This window comes from Poecilia mexicana, unplaced genomic scaffold (assembly GCF_051168715.1).
Source record: "Poecilia mexicana isolate PSO_F unplaced genomic scaffold, ASM5116871v1 scaffold_7, whole genome shotgun sequence".
NCBI classification, from domain to species: domain Eukaryota; kingdom Metazoa; phylum Chordata; class Actinopteri; order Cyprinodontiformes; family Poeciliidae; genus Poecilia; species Poecilia mexicana.
In genome coordinates this window covers 12,456,852-12,478,296 of record NW_028263376.1, presented here as the reverse complement: position 1 = coordinate 12,478,296, position 21,445 = coordinate 12,456,852, and the positions used below count along the sequence as shown (strand labels likewise).

General features: G+C 39.8%; 1 protein-coding gene across 3 annotated transcripts in view; it reads right to left on the bottom strand.

Moving 5' to 3' along the window:
• clstn1 (calsyntenin 1) overlaps nt 1-21,238 on the bottom strand; it is a 36,769-nt gene extending 15,531 nt beyond the window's left edge. For 2 of the 3 annotated variants that reach the window (XM_015009298.2, XM_015009302.2), the window contains exons 1-4: nt 20,986-21,238; nt 4,535-4,657; nt 1,726-1,755; nt 29-224 (exon numbers count right to left, since the gene is read on the bottom strand). In XM_015009298.2, the coding sequence (XP_014864784.1) occupies nt 29-224; nt 1,726-1,755; nt 4,535-4,657; nt 20,986-21,067 (431 nt within the window). In that variant the 5' untranslated portion in view covers nt 21,068-21,238. The remainder of the gene's footprint in view (nt 1-28; nt 225-1,725; nt 1,756-4,534; nt 4,658-20,985) is intronic. The other variant, XM_015009303.2, reaches the window with a different exon arrangement.
• Nucleotides 21,239-21,445: the final 207 nt, after the last annotated feature.

Sequence of the window (21,445 nt, the reverse complement as noted above, 5' to 3'; positions counted from 1 at the left end):
TCGTCTGACGTGGCCAGGCTTGACTCACTTGTGTGATTTCTTCATGTTGGCGCCGTCAGGACCCTCTCCACAGTCGTAGGCCTGGATGGTGAAGGTGTGCTCCTTCTGCAGCTCACAGTCGAGCTTCTCCTTGGCCCTGATGACCCCCTCGCCAGTGGACTTGTCCAGGACCACTGCCTCGAAGGGGACGTTCTGCCCGTGGATCCTGAAGCCGCAAATCTCACCTGGAGTCAAAAGGGAGCTTGCTCAGAACAGCCGATGAGAGATGCGACATCAAATTTTAGATAAAATGAAAAAAAAACAAAAAAACAACAACAGCGTTAATTGGAAAAAAAAAAAAAAAAAAGAAAAATCCACGCAAAAATAAACAAACAGCCACAGATTTTGGGAACCAAGGGGTTGTAGGTAGAGAAGTGCATGGAGTCTGTGGAGGAAGCCAAACCGCACATCAAGTGGGTGAGTAGTCGGGGGTGAGGGAGTGGGACATTTGAGGTAACTTTGTTTTAATTTCCAAGCCACTTGAAAACCAGTGCATCCAGTCATGCAGGCGGAAACTGAAGAAAAAAAAAAAAAAAAAAAAAAAACGTGGACAGGCATTTCACAGGAGCACTCAGGATGTTGTAACAAACGGAAGTCGTGAAAGAGAGCTTTAAAAGAAGTGAATACAAAGATAAAGGCATATTAGATAAATAAAATAAAAAAATTAAACATAAAGGTGATAAAACACCAATTCATCAATCAACACCCCCCTCCACCCACCAATAAAATCTGTGAAAGAAAAAGCAAAACAAAAAAATAACACTTCCTGTAAGTAGTTTGCACCATTTAAAGAAGAAAGTCTTCCTGTGCAATTCTGCCTGCCTCTCATCCAAAAAACAACTGCAAAACAAACCCATGAAATCATACGGAAACTAAACCAGCACGATAACAGGATCCAAAACAAAAAGCACTGGATGAGAACTGGGGTTAGAAATATCAACTTGCTTGACATCCACATCAAACGACTGCAGCCATGCTAATGGTTGGGATTAGTGGCGGAGAATTAAACTCAAAAGAGATCCACCGAGGCGAGGGATGCAAAAAACAGAAGCTTTGCAGCGAAGAGAGCGACAGGGAGAGTTTGCATCGGTTAACAATCTCAGCAAATTCACAGAAATCTGCAGGAGTTACTCTCAAATACTTGCAAGAGGAAAAGCCCAATGGTGGGCACGTGTAGCACCTTCAGGAAATCTGCGTTGTATTTTTATCTTTTACTGGAGTCAAATTCTGCTGGAGGATTTATTAATGGACATTTTAAAAGCTGCCAAGGTTATTTTTAATTGAACTTGCTGGACAAAATGGCGCCAGAAAGACAAGAGAACTCCTGTTTTCAAAGGTGGTTTTAGTTCTCGAGGTGACAGCTGATACACTGTTAGGGTCTGCAAACTGCAATGGATGTCTCATGCACAGATATTTCTAAGAGCAGTCAGTCCCCACATCACACTTTTCATCCAGCTGTTTCAGCTCTTTAAAAAAAAATAAAAATAGTCAAAGTGAGGCGGGGGGAGAGGGGGGGAAAGAACCAGCGAGAAACAAACGAGGAGGTCAATTACAGAGCATGATAGGAGTTTCTGTGTAAAAAGTGTGGATGCTGCTTTTTATGTTAGTGGGTTAATCGTAAAAAAAAATAAATAAATAAATAAATAAAAATAAGCACAAGGCAGAAGAAAAAAAGCCCACGATCACCTTCTTTGGTGAGGGTCACCTCAAAACTCTCTACGTGGAGGGGAGAGGAGATAAACCCAGATAGGAAGAAAGTTAGAAGACACGTTGAGGAAAAGAAGAGACATTCTTGAGCTGTACACCAACACAACCAACATCAGAAAAGCTCATGGTAAGGAGAAGGCTCTCTCCGAATTTTAAAAAAAGTGAATTTTTAAAAGCACATAAGACGTTTTTTTTTGTTGTTTTTTTCCCCCTGGAGATGACAATAAGGTTACAGATGAGAATCCCACTGTCCAGAGACTGTACGATCACACCCTCAGCCTTTGGGTGAGTCATTTATCTTGTTTACAGATGAGTTTCGCCACATTACAAGCAACATTTCCTACAAAACTCTCTGGAGGCTTCTGTGAAGGCCTCCGTTAGTTCACATCGGGGATTTTTTTTTTTTTGGGGGGGGATTTCGTTTGTTTCGGAAGCAGGCAATCAGGGAAGCCATATTTTATCCAGTTATCTCAAACTTAAAATTTATTCATTAATAAGGCGGAGGACAGCATCAGCTTTTATGTTCACTAAAAAGTTAATTTGGAAATCCATTTGCAAATTCTTCCTTCAATTCTCGGGAATTGAATTGGCAGATCAAGAGAGTCATTATTCGTGATTTGTGTTTCTTTTTTGGGTTAATAGCAGAGTCATCCATTAGCCTTGTGTTTGCTACCTTTACTTCCCACACCTGATTATGATGCACAAACTTAAATGTTTTTTATTGGGTTTTATACGACAGACAAAGTTAAACAAAATTGCCAAGTTGGAAGACAAAAAAACAAAGCAATTCCTGGGTTTCTTGATTTAAATTCTGCTCTCATCTGACCCGAGAACCTTCTGCCACATGTTTGCTACATTCCCTGTGTAGCTGTAAACTGGATTTCTCGTATCTTTTTTCCAACAATGGCTTCCTTCTTGTCAGGCGGATTTGTGGAGGCCACAAAGAACAGGTGAAACAATATTTTAGTAAACTGCAAATAATGCAAGCTCCAAGTTATAAACTGAATGATACTACAGTTGACCGGAAAATATATTTATTCTGCCATGTTGTTTGTTCTGCTTAGTTCTTTTTTAGTTTTTTTTTTTTTTATGTAACTTTTAGAAACGGTTTCATTGAAGTAAACCATGAGGAAGAAAAACAGCGCCAGGTTTGCTGTTGCTAAATGTGGATCTTAAATAAAGAAAACTTTTCAGATTTGTATCTGTGGAAAAATGTTTAAAAAAATACTTTCTGCTACACAAGTCTTGTGTCCTTCTACCACATTAAACCCCAGTAAATTAAATGTAAGTATGTGCTTATAACCTAACAAAACAAGGAAAAAACTCGAGGGCTACGAATACGTTTAAAAGGCACTGTAGCACATGCTAACTTAAACCGTGACTCTCCTACTGCAAACATTAATTTATTCACTCTGATCTGACTTAAAGGCGTGCATTTGATTGGGCCTCTGAGCGGCCTGTGGGTCGGCTTAACGGGGAACCCTCTTAGTTGGCACAGATGGAGGGAATCTGGCGTGATGGAGCAGATCAGCCCTGCAGCCACGTGAAGCCAGACTGCTCGCAAAGAGACAGAGAGAGAGGGAAAGAGAGGGAGAGAGAGAGAGAGAGAGAGAGAGAGAGAGAAAGACGGTTCACAGGGACACACAGTCCGTTCATAAACGCCGCTCATCAAAAGGGGAGCCCCCGTTGAAAGAGGTGGGCGCACCAAGATGTGTATTCAGCACTAATATGCTGTGAAGGGAGACAATCATCACGCAGAGGATGAAGCGTTTCACTCTGTTTTTGCAGGCTCGTCGTTCAAAACAGCGACAGTGCGGAGGTCCGCTTTAAGCGGTGGCCGTCGTCTTCCTCTTCGTTTAAATGTCGACTGATTTTGGTTGAAAACGCGGCAGCTGAAGCCTCAACGGGAACTCAAGACGAGTACTCTTGGATTAAGACGATCGCACGAGGAGCAATAAAGCAGATAAAAGACTGTGAAACTCATCTGCTGCTTTAAGGCCCGACCTAAAGTCAATGCTGATGTGATTAGAGACACCGGGAGCAAATGTTTTCCTCATACCATTAAACTCATAAATTGTGGCTCCCTCTCTGGGAAGAATAAAAAAAAAAAACTTAAAAAACCATTCTGATCTGATAAATCAAAAGGGACAATCTTGCGGTATGGCAGCCAGATGTCCATCAGTATGAAAGGCAAGTCATAAAAATCTTATGGTTGAGTCACGTGTGTGTGTGTGTGTGTGTGTGTGTGCGTGTGTGTGTGTGTGTGTGTGTGTGTGTCACCGCAGAGAGCGAAACCATAATTAAAGCAACAAGGTAAGATTTAACGGTTCCTGACCTCCTCATGCTGACTCAGCTGCTGTTTTAAATGTAAAAAAATAAATAAATAAAAAATCAAACAGTTTATCTCAGATTTATTCATCACGGGAAGAATTAAAACTTATTAAAACATGCAGCAGGGTGGGAGACCTTCATAAATTAACCATGATGCATTTGTGATTTCAAAGCCTGGCGCTCAAAATAGATCAGAGGCTCTACTTCCGCGTTAAGAACAGCTGTCTATCTGTCTTATTTGGGAAGAATAATGAATTTGACAAATGAATAATTCATCGTCGGCCTTTAAATAATATATACCGACTATCTACATCTGTGAGTCCCGCGGTTGTTTTGCATAAAGGAGCATTGTGACATCGCTTTCTCTTTCATTTTACGACCTGAAGGTGATCTCAACAGCGGGGCTGGTCATGAACTGGCGAACGAGCGGCGGCAGCGTCTAAGCTTTCTCTCTCACCTGCGTAGCGTAAAGGAGCGTCTTTGTCCAGCGCAATTAGAGGCGGGTCCAGAATAACCTTGTCATCGTTCTCCGTCACAATCCCATGGTACGTCGTCTCGATCCACGGCTTGTGCTTATTGACTGCGAGGAAGCAGAGAGAGAAAACATCAGCCGACAAACGACGACGACAAAACAATAAGCTGATCGTAGAAGTGGACATATTCAGATCTTTTTTTTTTTTTTAACAAGTTTCTTCCTATGCAGGAATGACTTTTATCTCCTCCATCCCCCCACTCCCCCCATGCGGCGTGGATGCATTTTTAATGAGCTTAGGGATGCTTTTAATGTTATTTTTAGAAGTGGAGAGACAACCTGCAGCAGAAAGCAGGGAGCCGACGAGGAGCGGGCGCGAGCATCGCTGCAGAAGAATTAAAACGCTTTCTGTGTTACGTCTACCCTCTTCCCTAGTATCTTTCAACCTCCAGAAAGGAGACCAGATTATTTCAAGATAATACTAACTGAGAGGGGTTTTTCCCCCCCCCACATGTTTAACATTCAAAAGACAGATTCACTGTTTTTGTTTAGTTAGCTGCAACAGACCAAACAACAAGTAGATGATAAAGACAAGGTCAGGTTTGGGGTTCTTGTCCACTTGTCTGCATGGGAAGCCTCCCGGCTGCAGACAGCAGGAAAAGCTGCAGTGAGTGACTCTTACAGTCAATATGCCCTGCCTCCACCACGAGAGGGAACAATGGCGTTAAAGGGCTACTGATCTGCAGACGTGACGCTAACACTTGGTGACAACAGACTGAGGAGCAGAGATATAATGACTGAGCTAATCCAGGCTGAGCCACATTAGGAGAACATGCATTTGCATTTGTGACATTGTTGTTGAATAATGTGTAGTGATTCTTGAGAATAGGGACAAAACAGGTCCTATGGATAAAGCATGAAATTTGAATAAAATATACACAAAATATATTTTTTTCAAATATCTAACTAAACTAACCTGGGTCATGTGAGCACAACAATGTATATTTTTCTTTTTTTTTTCTGAATATTTTTTTATTTTAAACATTGTAGTCGGTGGATGATGCCTGTAAAAGCCCTTGTCCAGGAGCAGAACTCAACACATTCTTATAGTTTAAAACAATTAAAGAAATACTAAAATTATATATTATGACAATTAAGTATAAGTAGTCATATAAATAATTATAAAAGTATCGATAAATTGAATTAAAAATAATTTTTAGATATTTTCCAACTCCGTTAAAATTTGTCCTTAGTTTTTGTCAACACCGTCAGAAATGAAAAGAATGTAAAAAAATCAGGCATTATTGGGGGGCACCAGAACTTCTGAGGACCCCATGACGTTGTCTTTTCTCTTCCTTTGCTAGGAGGGCTAGTTAGCTCTGGTTAGCTTAAGTTATTCTTTAGTTTTTTCTTCTGTTTTATTCCTAAGTTGTTTGTCACAACCATGATGTGTCAACTCCATAACTGACAATTTACAAAACTTTGATGAAATTTTGCGAAATAAAAGCTTAATTTTGGTATTATGTAAAGATTTAATGGACCTGACGAGCTACAGTATGGCCTCCTTCAGAATAACATCATATAAATTGAGGTAGTTTGACATTTCGTCAACTCCGTCAGAGTTTTTCTGACTCTTTCAGTGAAATTGTTGTCAAATCTCACTTAATTGTGCAACTAATTCATTTTAATGTATTTTACATGAATTGCATTACTTCACATGTACCAAGTTTTTCATTTTACTCACTAGTTTGTCACCACCTTCAGTTCTGTGTCAACTCCGTCATGCACTGTCAACTCCATCAGATGGACTTTTTCTTGTTTTTTGTTTTAAATATTTATTTTATTTCTTGAGAAGCATTTGTCTGTAAATTGAGTAAAAATATCACTAATGGGGTATTTTAAAAATCATTTTATATTTATTTTTGTCAGATGGTGATGACAAAGTTTTGGGTCAGGTCGATTAAAAATGTAATTTTTTTTTAAAAATTCGCAACTGGGAGCCTGTACCTTAGCATCTTCATATTTTCTAAACATTATTTGTCATATTTGCATACATAAGGTTGAGAAATAATAAAAAAAAAATATGGGAAAATTAAAACCCATTTTGTCCCTATTCTCAAGAATCACTGTGGCTTTTGAAGACTTTTTTTTTTTGTATTTATATTTCTAGAGGTCTCAGGCCTTCTTACCACATTTTCTAATAATAAAAATAGGCAAAAGTTGACAAGAAATTGTGTGCAAGGAAACAGTAGCGAGGCTATAAATGTAGAAGCTACAAAAACTACTGGATGGACAGACGGACGAATGGATGGATAAGCAAACCAAAGGGTGGGTGGATGGATAAACTAACAGATTATTAGTTTAATCATTTATTAAATAGTATTAATCACTTTTGAATGTCTAAATACAAACATTTTTCTATACTTTATTTGTCGTGATGCAAAAGACATTGCAGAATTTGAGAAATAAAGTGTAATCCACCGGAAAATGTGAAAACCTGTAGTATTTCTGAGGCTGACCAAATCAAGGGAAAAATGTAGGTGCTTTAATGTTTTAATTCAACCTTCACAGTGGGGAAAAAAAAACAAAAACAGGCCTCTTTGGCTGCTGCAGCTCTCTGATGCGAGTTAGACAGACCTGAGTACAGCATGTTGCTGTAACACTGAACTCAAAGAAGAAAGATTTCCAAATGAACGCACTAAGTTTCCAAAATAGGTGAAAAACTAGTTCTGCAAAATTTGTTTTGGACCCAATTCACTGATCACATGATCAACAAAGCATATCAAAACAGGAGCTGGTATGTCGGTGTTCCACTTTGCAAAGATTGTTAGCAGTACATGCAGACTTTTCAGACTTGTTTTTGCAGACTTTGCAGCCCTACGTCACAAATCAGGTAAATAAATGAATAAATAATAAATGTTTTAAAGATTTTAGCAATGGTGTTGGGGCCCATAATAATTTCCTAGCTTATATCTGTTTGATTTAACCAAACAAACTATTTCTTTACCTACAAATGAAAGCTAGAAAGAAATATTTTTCTTTTTCATACATCCAGATCAACATCATCTCACCTAAAACTTTTATCAGGATTGACACCTGCTTCGCTCTTTAGGATAAAACTTTTTTAATGACAGTTCAGGCACATAAAAAAAACAAAAAGTTGTCCTTATTGATTTTTAAGCCACAAATGAATGCTCACTATGCCTATCCAATTAATGCAGCATACAACGTCCCATACGAATGATTGGGTCTGACTCAACCATCCATGCATGCACCAAACAGACAGCAACAATAACCTGCCGCTGCAGCCTACACAATCAATGGCAGGAAGTCATCGACCGCAGCACAACATTGCCAAATGGTACATGGGATGCTGCACCGTGACATAATCCATCCGAAGTTTTAAAAAAAATGTCTCCAGAAGTTAATTATTTTTGATTGACAGAATGAAATGTGTTTTCAAGGTCCCACTCTTTTTAAATTATTCTCTTTTTTTTTAATTCACAATTTTTAGAAAAATCACAAAACTCTAGAGCTTTAATAAATGAGTGGCACATCAGTCATCATAATGTTTTTGTTCCCCCCATTGTAGATTTGTTAGTTTGTTTTTCTAAGAATCAAAGCAAGCTATTGAAAGCCTCGTTTCAAATATTGGTTCTGACTGTAGGAAGAAAAAAAAAAAAGCTGCAAAGATTTGTTCCAGAATATTTAAACATTAATTATTATACCTGCTGAGTTTTATCAGACATTTATTAGCAGAAACAAAGCAGCAGGTCAAACAACCAGCTTACTGCGGCAGTCAGACTAAACAAATTAACTCGAGCTTTTTGCTTTTGGGAGTGTGAAACATTAAACTTACATACGAGTTACCGCAGACATACAGAAAAGAACTGGATTCGTTATCCCCATTCTGCTCGCACAATGGCATTAAACTCACTAAAACAAATACTCTGCCAGATCAAAAGGCTTTCCAAGTTTCATACTTAAAATGCTTGAAAATTAAAATGCTGGAGTCTAAAATCAACAATTCAAAGGATGCAAATGTTTCAAGGCAAGATTAAATATTCCTCTGCAATACTTGGATCGGCTGCTGTTGCGCCATCACATAACGCAGAGTAATCATCGCTGATTGCACAATCAGTAAAAAGTAATTATGACCTACTTGAATAGATCTGCAACATCTACAATTGACAGTTAAATAGTATTACGAAGGCCTCAGTGAAGGAAAGTGGTTTTTAAAGCTACCGCGACCAGCAAGTATCTTTATTACAGACATGTTTTTACACATCATTAAATTAAAACTCCCTACAACAAGGAATAGTGACTAAAATGGACAAACTGTGCAAAAGAAAGACTTCTGAAAGACTCTACCAATCAAACCCAAATGAAATGACTTTATTTTTCGGCACGCCCGGTTAAATCCCGTCCTCCAAAAGCGGCGCTCGATATGAAAACCTCGATGTGCTTACGAGTGATTTGGAAATGACCGAGCCCAATAAATGGCTTCGCTGAATGACTCGTGACCTGAAGTGAAGTGGATCTCTTTAGGCGGGCCGCCAGGACAGACTGCCGCCATAATCAGCTTTGGCTTCCACAGAGTCACAGTTACTCTGAGCTGGGTCACATGTGGGCCTGTTGCTCGACCAAGAGCAGCTCGTGTCACGGCTGTCATCGCCAATGGTCGGTGAACCGGGTCTGCTTGTAAAGAGTGTTGCTGGGTGTTTCAGTAAAGTATTTCAATCTGATCCAGTCGGGGGGGGGAAAAAACAAGATAAGCAGCATGACGGATGGATGGACAGACATGGGTTGACGAGAGGCTCCCAAATAAGGGAAACTCAAAGACCATCAAGTTTGCTCTGCAACACAAGCAAAAAGCCCGACACACGTGACTTGCTCCCAACAATGGCGACCCAGATTGGCAGCCCAGATCCACTGAAACAAGAGTCGGTGCAGATACATTCACAGATGGCAAACTGTGGAAGAATGCAAGCAAGTGTCAGCGTGAAAACAAAAGAGGCAAACCCACACAACCAATGGCGAATTCAAAAGCGGCGCTACAATGCCGCTGTGCATTGCTGGTGAAATTCAAGTCTGTCCGATCCTTACGCATGCAGCAAGACTTGCATAACATTTCTTTTAAAGCATGAAAGTCATTGTTGTGAAATTACCAACAAAGCCCCTTTGACAAGACGGCTTCATCTCCCCTCCCTGCGAGCCTCCAATAGAGAGAGAGAGAGATAACGTTTGTTTGTGTCATTACTGTTCACACATAAAACTAAAGACGCAACACATTAATCTGGTTCATTTAAAACCTATTTTATGTTACTATATGCAAGAAAAAGGGGAGGTGATAGTTGTACAAGGATTTCCACGCTCAGAAATGAAGCTTAAAAACTCAATGCAACGCAATCCTGCCGTCATCAGCAAAACCTGAAAACTTAAACTACTGATAAATGATGGGAATCCTGAAATGTGTTAAGTTATTCAAAAATGCACCAAACTAAAAACTTTCTGTTTAAAGAACTATTCTTTAATTTGATGACACCCAATGATTGATGGAGACTGAACAGACAAGCGGTAATAAATGGATGGACAGACAGACAGATTAATTTTGTAATTTTGGAAATTTCAGGAGAGATTAAGATTCATAAATAGCAATAGCAATAATATAACTCTCTAATTTTCTGCTTGCTTTAAAACTACTACCACTTTACCACTTTCAAAAAACCTACAGCACATTATTTATTTTTATGACAAATGATTATTATATTTAAATATTGTATCAAAACAAAGTTTACAGAAATTGGTTTACATGTGTTTTAGTGCTATAAAAGAAATTTGGAATCTGTGAAGAAAACCAAAAATCGGTATCGGCCGATACGAGATGATCGGTCCATCCCCAGTAAAATCAAACCTGTTGCGCTCTACTTCTTTTATTTAATGTGTGCTAAAATCAACATTTATTTCTGATTTCGATTATTAGGTCATGCCATCAATTTTCAGTTCAGGAACAATTAAAAAGGTAAATGTTGAAAAAATAAAGCAGAGACAGCCGCCAAATAAAAGGACTATTTAATAAGTGGGTTGGTATTTATTTTTCCCCTCAGTTACACGATCAACTGACTTCAGGTGCCAAACACGATGTATGAAGGTCCTGCTTTCAGGGAATATATTAAAGTAAAATATGAGGAAAACGCGTTAGCCTGAGAGTTTGCTGTAGTTATATTTACCACAAAACATTTTGTGAATATAAACAAAGTGAACAATGCCTGTAAGGCAATTCTGTTGAACAAACATTACAGGTGAGTAACTTTCAGAAAAAGCCTCAGCAGATATGTAAAGATTAGGAACCTACTGAAATAAAAGAGGCAAAGTATTACTCTGAAACAGAAAAGCCTAAGCTTGCACTCTGTGGGTCAGAGAGGAGAAACATCGCTGATATCCACACATCCAGGTAAGGTGAATTTACCAAAACAGTGACCCGGTACACCAGATACTAGTGTACATACACCGTGCATGCTAGAAAAGTATAAACACTTGGGGAGAATTAAAATTCACGTCTCAAGCTGTGACTCTATGAGCACAGATGGTGGACTGCTGAGCGTCCTCCGAGCCCAGCAACAGAGTCCTATGCAATCCTGTTACGGCAAACAAAGCCAATAACATTTAATCCTATGAAGGAACGCCACTTCATTCACTCCAAAGGTCAAACAAGAACCAGCAAACAAAACAGTAGAGCCCCCTGCCAAGGTTTTATTGTGTGCATGTGGGGAGATGCGGTTTCATAATAAAAACAAAAAGCATATGAAAGCACAGGAAAATAATAAACATTGTATTTTGGAGGCTAAAAATGTTTTGGAGAGAGGAAGTTTGGATAAACAGCAGGATAAAGTGGTTGCTTTTGACCAATATGGCCAAAAAAACCTAGTGACCCGCTCTGCACACCTGGACAGGGACCTTTTCATGACAGAGCAACATTTTATGAGATTCCTGTTGCACAATACGTAACTTGAGAAATACAAACAATTTCTTTGAATATGATTATTGATGCTTTAATCAATCAGCCAATGGTCAAAAGCTGCCAAGTTTCCCATAACTGGCTCTGAGCAATGATTGGCAGCTCACTTAGAACAACATTAGAATATTTATGTTCAATAAATGAATCAAAACGGAAAAGTTTGACTTTTTTTCATGGTCTGTAAATACGTTAACCAATTACCTGCTCCTCTTTTTGAGCTTAACGAGAATTTTTTTTAAAGAAGGTTGAGAACATAAGTGCTAAAGTTTGACATTAGCTTCCCAGACCAGACCTCTCCCAATATCAGCGTTCCACTGTAATCCCTTTATTTCAGAAACGATCATCTCTATAAAGAAAACCTTGAGTGCAATTTGTTCAACTGGCACCAATGTTTATTGGATTTAATTACCAATTACTGAAACTTTTCTTTAAAATGTCTAATGAGAAAAATATCCTGAGATGGCTTTTCACAGTACGATTAATTACTTCCAAGTCCAACCATAAATAAGTAAATCTGCATATATTACGCAACGTTGCTAGAGTTTGACAGTGTGAAGCATCTTGATCTACGTGAATGTTAAGAAGGGGCTATTTAAGGATTCAATGACTTACTGAATCAATGCAAATTGCACACAAATGAGTTTGTAAGTACTGAAGCCTTACTATTGCCGCTCTAATTAATTCTCAGAATAAATGACAAAACATTTCAGCTGTGAAATACGACTAAATGAGGCCAAAGTAATAAGAACGCAGTTATGATGGTTGTTCCAATCAAAACGCTGCAGATCTTGGTGTTTTTATTTTTGTCCGAAAGAACATTTATCTAAATCTTCAGCACATCTCCATTTCAATAATCTTTACTTTTCCTGACACAATTTCATTACAGATTTTCCTGAGCGCTTCAAAAGCATTCTGCATTCTCTTGACATCTAACTAAGAAATATTTAAAAAGAAAATACTTGGCAACAGTTAGATTTTATAACTCTATCTGTTTTTCTATGTTGGTGTGAGACTAAAGCTCTGTTTAAAACTCTGCGACACTTTCTTTAATACTATTTTAAAAAAAAAACAAGTACAACTGCTAGGTTTGGCAAACCCAGTGAATGAAGTAATGTAACAAGCCTTCACATGGACACAAAGACTGAACCCCGACCTATACAATTTGACCTATAAACCGTGTGAAACACTTCCTGGGAGAACGGGACAGACACAATGGCTCTTGGTAATCCTGAGATTCAATGGTCCGCCACCACATCGCTGTTACAGACAGCGCGTCTCTGTGACACGGAGAAAGAAGAAAAAAAAAAAAAATCGTTAAACAGCAACTGCAGCTCTGATAACGTGTGGCAGAAAATCTAAGACTGTTTCCCTAAGAGACAATTAACCGTGGCTTTATCTGGAGCATTTGCCAAAGGTTTTTCACAGATCCATTAGCCGCACGGGCCCCGAATACCCGTCCTGATTAAGGAAATGCATCATATACGTCTGGCCACAGGCTGCTGTTTGCTCAGGAGGAACAACAAAGCCGTCCACATTGTAGCAGCGGCCTGTGATTATCAGATGAGGGTTTATAATACAAGCAAACCTCAAAGGGCTTGTTGTGTAATAATGATGGCGCAGTCACGTGTTGCGGCCGCGCTGCGGTGTGGAGCTCCGCTTCATAAATCAAGCGCCAGTGTTACGCCAGCAGCTCCGGAAAATCATCTTCTCTGATCGCATCACAGCCAAAGCAAGAACGCAAAACATATCAGGATTGAGACGATGATTTGGCAGGGGGCGGGGGGAAATGGACCAGATTTAGTTCCATCTTAAACTATAATTAAAAAGAGGAAACTGATAGAAATGTGCAAAGCCTGACATGTTGGGGAAGAGCATCGCTGCAAGATGATGCTGCCACCACCACGTTTCACCAGCAGGGTCAGGATGGTGATTTAATCTCAATTAAATGCACAGGATAAAAAAGGGAAGGGAAAAATTACCAACACTGAAAGGAGTGTGAATAATTTTACATAGCTTTCTTTAGTAGGGACGGGCATTTATTGTATCGTTCATCGTTTATTGTGATAAATTTGTTGTCATGATAAAAATGTTGATTTATTGTTAAAATAAAGTCCAGTTGTCCATATTGTCAAAGATGTTAGTTTTATTATTTTCTCCTCTGCTTATCCAATGAAAGCATCAATAAATTTGAAAATGAGCGTGTGCAGTTTGTGATTGGTGTCCTAAAGAAACATATTACAACTGGGGTATATTTCTCAAGAGAAGAATTACCTAAAAAAGAAACAATAACTATCCTACTGAATAGCTTGCATCATTCTCAGTCGGGTTTTTTTTTAAGTAAATGTTTGATCACCTGCATTGCTAATAAATATGAAGAATTATAAATTCTTGACTGAAGGCAGCGCGCTCTCTGGAGTAGACCGCCAGTCTCTTCGTTTGAGGCTAAATAAAGCCTTTCTGTTGCCTGGTTGTTCATACTTGTCTTATTAGCTGGAGCAGCACACTCAAGAGGGAGGGTTTATCTGCGCTCAGACAGAAACGCCAGACTTTGAAGTGCTTCCCAAGAGTGTCTGGGACATTTTTCTGCAAAACAAAAAGTAAAAAAAAAATATTCTAAATATTCAAGAACACTGATAACTAGGAGAAAGGCTTTAGCAAACAACTGTACTTTCAACAAAAAAACAGAAAAAAAGCGCATTGCCTTTTGGCAGTGTCAAATACAGCTCTAGGCCTTTTTTAAGTCAGCAAAGACGAATAGACATCGCAGCCAAAAAGGTGAAGGTATGCAGTGCATGCAAATCCGAGTTACTGAAAAACTTCCAATTATGCCGAGAAGTGGACCAGGAATAATCAATGAACAATCTGCTCTCGGTCTCAAACGGCGAGCACACTTCTCTGTTTGTCTTGCCTTGCAGGTTCCTGAGTTCGCCGTCGCGAGGCGCTTCCATCACAGACCTGGGACTGTTCTCAGAGGCCCAAGAAGCCAGAAAGGAAGGTCTGGGGCCTCAGGGGCCCACACTCCCAAAACATACAACTCAGACAGGAAAGCTTCTCAGTTCCCCTGCCAGGCAACAACATTTGTTTGTCATCTGTGCAGTCGCAGCCGCCCAATAGCGCGAGCACGCCCTGGACGACCGCAGAGCTCTTCTGAAGAAGGGGCGGGCTGATGGGTGGCGGGGGGTTTGGAGACGATGCAACCTTAAGCGTAACTCAACCAGCTCTCTGTGTGAGCTGCACGACGGCAGCAGTGAGGAAGAGTGAGACGATGAAGGTCTAAACAGTGCTGGGGTGTAGCGGCCCTGCAGCAGGCGACGTGATCTCTGGTTACCTGTTTCCCATGGAACCTGAATGTGGATGTGATACGCCCCGGTGTGAATAGCTCTGCTGTGGCTCTTTTCTTTCCCCTGGAAACAACGGGACTCCAGGGAGAAAGGTAGTCATACAGACAAGGTGCGCAACTGGGAATTTGGTTACTGTTCACTCAGAAAAATAACTTAAAGCAGGATTCCTACGTGTAAAAGTGAAACACGACTTCTTAAAGATCTTCTCAAAGGGATGACTTAAGTAAGGAAAGAGGGAAGGGAAGAAGGGAGAAAGGAAGGAAGACAATGAAGAAAGAATGAAGGAAGGAGGATTTACACAATGGAATCATAAATAAATGTGGAAATTTAATTGTTCTTCCACTCGCATTTTATTTTTTCATACTTATCCAGATCTGAAAAATACTGAAATCAAATTCCAGACTTGTACTGGAAAAATTACATGTACATATTATTTATTCATGAGTTAGAAATTCAACTTTGAGTGCAGGAATTTACAAAAAAAAAAAAAAGCAATATTCCTGCTTTAAAATATTTTTATGTCACTGAAATTTAAAATCGGTAACCCCAAACTTCTCACCTCCACATTGATGTTTTCCCACAACAAGCAAAACCAGGCAATAATCTAAACGCATTCGACTTTTCTTGGTGACTGGCAACTTCCTAAGTCATCCGGCCGACTTAATATTCACAACTAAATGACCCTTTCTAAACAGTTCACCGCCCCCATTCAGCTCGTAAAGGCACCAACCAGCGCAAAGTCACCGCCGACCCAAATAATGAGAGTCCAGCGGTCTCAGACCCTCACAGGCAAATTAGCAAACCAAAATGCCTCGGCATCTTAGCACTTGGGGGATTATCCAATACGCACATTCTTGAGGGGCTTGAGTTGTGATCTCTCAAACAGTGACCACACTGTTACACGCTGCTCAGTCAAGACTCCAGCCCTGGAAGCCTTTCACTGAGAGAAAACGCTGCTGGGAAACATGTTAGACCTGACATGTGAAGCACAGTGTTTGCTGGTAAATAAACTGCTATTCAGGGCAAATTTAAAAAAAAACAACAAAAAACAGGGGAAACAATGATTGTTTTTAACCAGCTTTCAACCAAATTCATGTCCCACTTTTCAAGCACAATTTGGGATAAAATTCAGAACAAACATACATCTAAATTTAACAGAGTCTTGTTGAAACAACCAAAGATCCTTTAATTTCATTTGAATATAGCTACAACCTACCAAGCTGTTGTTCTATCAGCTATCCTCAGCACCACTGTGTTTTTTTTATCATTCCTCTTAAATACAATTATTTTTGCTACCAGCTTCAACAAAGAAGCACAGAAAAAGTCCTGAGTTTAAACCTGTTATTCAGCTTTGTGCGCGGTTTTCGCCCCCACCCCAACCTCCTGAGATGGTTGAATTTTGTAAAGAGTGTGTTTTTGCTATAGAGATGCCACGTAGACACGGGCTGTTATTAAAGTAAAATAAAATGATTTCACTGTATTGATGTACTGTATTTAATAAGATCTAATTACAAAAAAAAGCATTGATTATTCCCACTGCTGACAAAATATTTCAAATTTCCTAAATAAGTTCAAGTTTTTGCCGATGATGCCTTTCTTAAAAAACTACAATTTCCCTCATTTGGCTTACATTAATGTTAGCAGACCTGTTCTTCAGGGAGATACCCTAACCCTTTAACCATTATCCTCTCGACATTTAACATTGTCATTTTAGAGGAAAAACAAGTATGTAAACTGATGCAGAATGACAGCACACAACATTGTCATTGGAGTGGCATGAGAGGGCCGAACAATGCGGCCATTGTCAGCCGTGTGTATTCACGCAGTTTCTAATCGCCACAACACGGAACGATGACTTACAGATCAGCAATAGCTTCGAGGCTTAAACGGGGCTTAAGTGACGGCTTTCTGCAACACATAAGAAACCTGAGCTCCCTTCACTCCTGAAGGGGTTGTTCAGGTCTGTGGAGTTTTTTATATATATATATAATTTGTTAGAAAACTTGCTAAGCCCGGTGGTTAGGGGCTCGGTAGTCATTCATCCAGCAGCCCATCGTGTTTTTGAGTTAAAAAATGTTTTAAAGTTGACAGGAAATTTGAAAATATCACCTGATGATTATATGTTATTGGAAGATTAGTATCTGAACACCAACCATAAAGTCTTAAAAAATGCAAACATTTAAAATAACTGAAATAAATAGGCAAAGCTAAGCCTGGTGGGGGTACAAGTAAAGTCTGGTGGCCCGCCAGGCTTACAATACATTGAGGGAAAGCCTCGTATACATGTATGAAATATTAAGGTTCAGCTTCATTGTGATCTACAGAGAAGCACTGATCCAGTTTTCTATGGCCGACGTTTATTTACGGTTTTCTTTAGAGTACGATCTCTGGAAAATAAAAAATTATATTGTTTACATTTTCTGCGACAGACTGGCGACCTGTCCAGGGTGTACCCCGCCTCTCGCCCGGAACGTGAGCTGGAGATAGGCACCAGCACCCCTCCCGACCCCACTGAGGGACAAGGGTGAAGGAAAATGGATGGATGGATGGATGGATGTTTACATTTTCAAAACCTTTATTTAATTTTTTTTTATTGACCTAAAATAAAGTTTCTCAAAGTACATGAAAACCAAAAATCGTAGGCTGTGCTGAAGCACCTGATAATTTGAAAAATAAGATATTTTTTTCAATCTTCACCATGTCAAATGTCAAAATAACCAAAGAAAGTCAAGGGAACATTTGGCCGACTTTTGATAAAGCAGTGAGGTATACTTAGTTTGGTTAAAAGATTCGATAAAGATTAAATAAACCCCACGTGTTGAGGCTTGGAAAGAAAACTAAAGCATCTGACTTGAGTTTTTAATAAGCTTCAGCCATGTGAGGAGAACCCATATGTTAACGCCTCACAAAGCAGGGCATCCAATTTGTTTGACTGGAATTAACTTAATTCAGTGATGAATGAGCCACAAAACTTCCCAGCAGCCAGTGTTCCCTTTGTCCGATTGTTTGCACAGCAGAAGCCCAGGCATTGCAGCAGACCTAACGTTTGAGTCGAGAGCACGGTGGACAAGCCCAGCAGCTGCTCGTGGGTACAGAAAAGGAAATAAATGACATGGGTGACATCTGGAAAACAAGCAAGAAGCACTTTAATGACCAAAAGTGTCTCCGGCGTAGCAGGGAACGGTAGTCTGAACACTTTGACCAGCACAGCGTGAGACAAATTCATTTGCACTCTGACTTTTTCTTGATGCTGAAATGATTCATACACTCTAAATACAAACTCTGATGTCTACCAAAGCATGTAAACTGAACCTTTAGCTCAATCTGTTTCATATAGAGCTGGCATCCAATCACTTCTTAACAAGCTTTCAAGACCAAGAACCACAAGGGAAACAAACCCTCGGGAGTTTTTGGCTTCTTCATCTCGCTGCCAGATGGCTGGTAATAAAAAAAAAATAAAAAAAATAGACGGACAACAAGCCATGAGGCGGCGCACAAAATAGGCAGGTAACCTTTGGTTAATAAAAGATAAGCCCTCCACGGAGAGTTGATTTCACAGGTTTTCTTTCCTGATAAGAGCAGGGAAAGGCAGCAGGTGCACTTTGTACACACAAACTGGGATGCTGGCACGTTTTGCACAGCACCAAGTATTTACTGGTCTTCGTGGCCTTTTAATGGATGACAAAGGGAATGAAGTTACTGCAGAGCATTCTGTTTCACATGGAAACTGGGGAGGAAAAAAAAGGAAAATAGGCAAGGATAAAGCACTCCCTTAATGGCTACCTTTGAGTTTAGCCATTCAGTTTGGCATTTTCTTCATGAGGCGCACAGTGTGAGCCAGCACGCTGTGGGATCACGTTTTATTCATGAGTGTGTGATGAAAATGCACATTATTTCATTACTCTATGAACCAATGATCTTTTTCCAACCTGACATTCACAATAAAAAGGTGAGTGGAAGTGAAGGGGGATTTATCATCTTCTGTCAGTAATAAACCCAAAATGATAAAAGTAGGACAAGAACACAAGTTTTGACATGGCTAATCGCAGATGAAACACATGATCTGATTGTAAATTAATGTAAATGCACCTCACATTTCATAAGGTTCTGAATTTTATCTTTTAGATGCTGAGATAAGAAGTAAAGTCTATAAATTCAAACATGCTTCACTAGCTGTTTTTTATTTTTTAGGCTATTTAACCAGACTACAAATGGTCAACTCCATTCCAGATTGTTCATGAACTTGGTGATTCCATGAAAAGTATCATTAGCTTGAACAATGGATTTGCGGATGAAGAAATTTGACAGGATAATGAACAGGTTAATCACATGACAGCGAGAATTTAATTTGCTGTCACAACCGTTTCAACCGCACAACACATTTCTCCAGCCTAGAGTGAAATTGGGGTTAAATGCGACTGGAAATCAATCTGATAACTGGTTCCAAAGGTGCTTTGAAACACATGTAAAACATATCGTTTCCCTGAGGTTGTCACAGGCAGAATGGTGGCCCTAATATGGCTTAAAAATAAAATTTTGAGATTTTTTTTTCAGACCAAATCTGATTTCAATCGACTGGTTTCCCTTTCTTAAAAAGAAATGATAAATGAGAGAAAATGTTATTTGTATTTAAATCTTCCCTTCCCGGAGTTGACCTGAATTCAAAGTCCAACTAAAGATATGAAACTTGTAAAACAAGACGGTAATACCTGGGCGGGCTGACTTCACTCTGAGGCCCAAGAAAGGGAGATCAACAAATATAATCAACATTAAATCATTGCTAATGGTGCTTTGCAAATTGCTCAAACATACGTGTATGTTTTTAAAAAACTGGATAAATAAAAGGTCTGTCTCCTGATTGAACAGCCTTCTTTTCAGGGATCATTTCCTCCGGTTCACACCCAATTTCCAAATTTGCACAATCAAGTTTCCCCCACAATATTTTAAGCCCTAACAATGGATAGCTGCCCAGGCTTGCTGATAACGTCCAGTGACTAACATACACCTGCCTCTCACACACCCCGGATCAGGAAGCTCGCTCTGGAGATCCAGAGCATTGAGTTTAAGGATAAAAGCAGTCTATAAATTCATGCGGTGGAGGTGGAGGGGGGGGTTTATCTCTGAAAAGGGAGGAGCAGGGAGGAAGAGGAGGGAGGGAGGAAGGAGGACCTCCCTGCAGCAAATAAAGACATGCTGCAAAAGAAGGGAGCAGCAGCACTTCGACTTTGTACAGTTTCTACTCATAAGTAGGCGCAGATCTTTCTGCTGGAGCTCCTTGGCTCATAAATATTTACATCCACAGACAAAAACAAGGACATGTGAATAAGATCTGCAGTGCGTAGCGGACCCAACAACACCCCGTCGCGATGGGACCACAACCCAATCATTTGGCCTCACACTGGAAACACAAACATGTCATACTAAATGAATGCTGCAAATAAAATAAGAACTCTGTTATATATATATATATATATATATATATATATATATATATATATATATATATATATATATATATATATATATACACATATATATAAAATAAGCGGAGTACATTTAGTACCTGCAACAAGGGAGTAATAATAATTTATAAAATCTGCAGAGAGGGTGAGGCTTGTTTTATTCTTGATTTTAAAAAAAGAGAACGAAGCAATAGAAATAGATGGAGATAACAGAAAGGGGTCGTTTTGTACGTTTTATTTTATCTGATGAGATTTAAGATTAAATGTCGCAAACTGCTAATAATAATAATAATAATAACAATAATAATAATAAGCGTTACTGCTGTTGGAGTTTGTGCGGGTCTATTATTATCGCGGGGATGCACTTGCCACCGGCCACATCCATCCGCTGCAGCTCCAGACTGGACCCACCATCCCTGAGCAGGTTAGTGGTCGGGCATCCGTCAGCCCGGCTATACCTCCGCTATTTCACCTTCACGGCTCCCGAACGGAACCAGAAGGCTCCGGGCAGCCGCCAGCCTCCAGTCCCAAGCAGAAGCGAGCCTGTCAGAGGCTCACACAGACACAGACACACAGAGAGACGCAACGGGCTCAGATAAATCCCAGCTTAGTTACCTTTAGCTGCCTCCACCGCGCATAATAGTCCGAGGACCAGTCCGACTGCGGATGCAAATTGTTTATTCCCTCGGAACCGCATCCTGACTTTGAGTTCAGCCGCGGGGAAGTCAAACACAGCCTTCTTCGGTCCTCGTCAGTCAGGCCGGAGCGTTTATACTGAACAGGAAAAATAAAATCCAGGAGATGAGTGTCGGTTACCACGGTAGCTCTAAGATGGCCGTCGTCGCTACCGCCGCTCTGCTCTCTCTTCAATCACTGATTCTCTCGCAGTTTTCTCCCGGCTGCGTTCTCGGACTGTCGGAAATCACACTGACGTGTCCGCACAAACTAGTCACCACGGTTTACATACTCGTTAGAGTGGCTACAGTTTAATTGAATATCAAAATGCTAAACAAGTAAGTAGAGAAAATATGTAATTTAAATAAAGACTTGCAGTAATAAATAATTTTCAAAATGT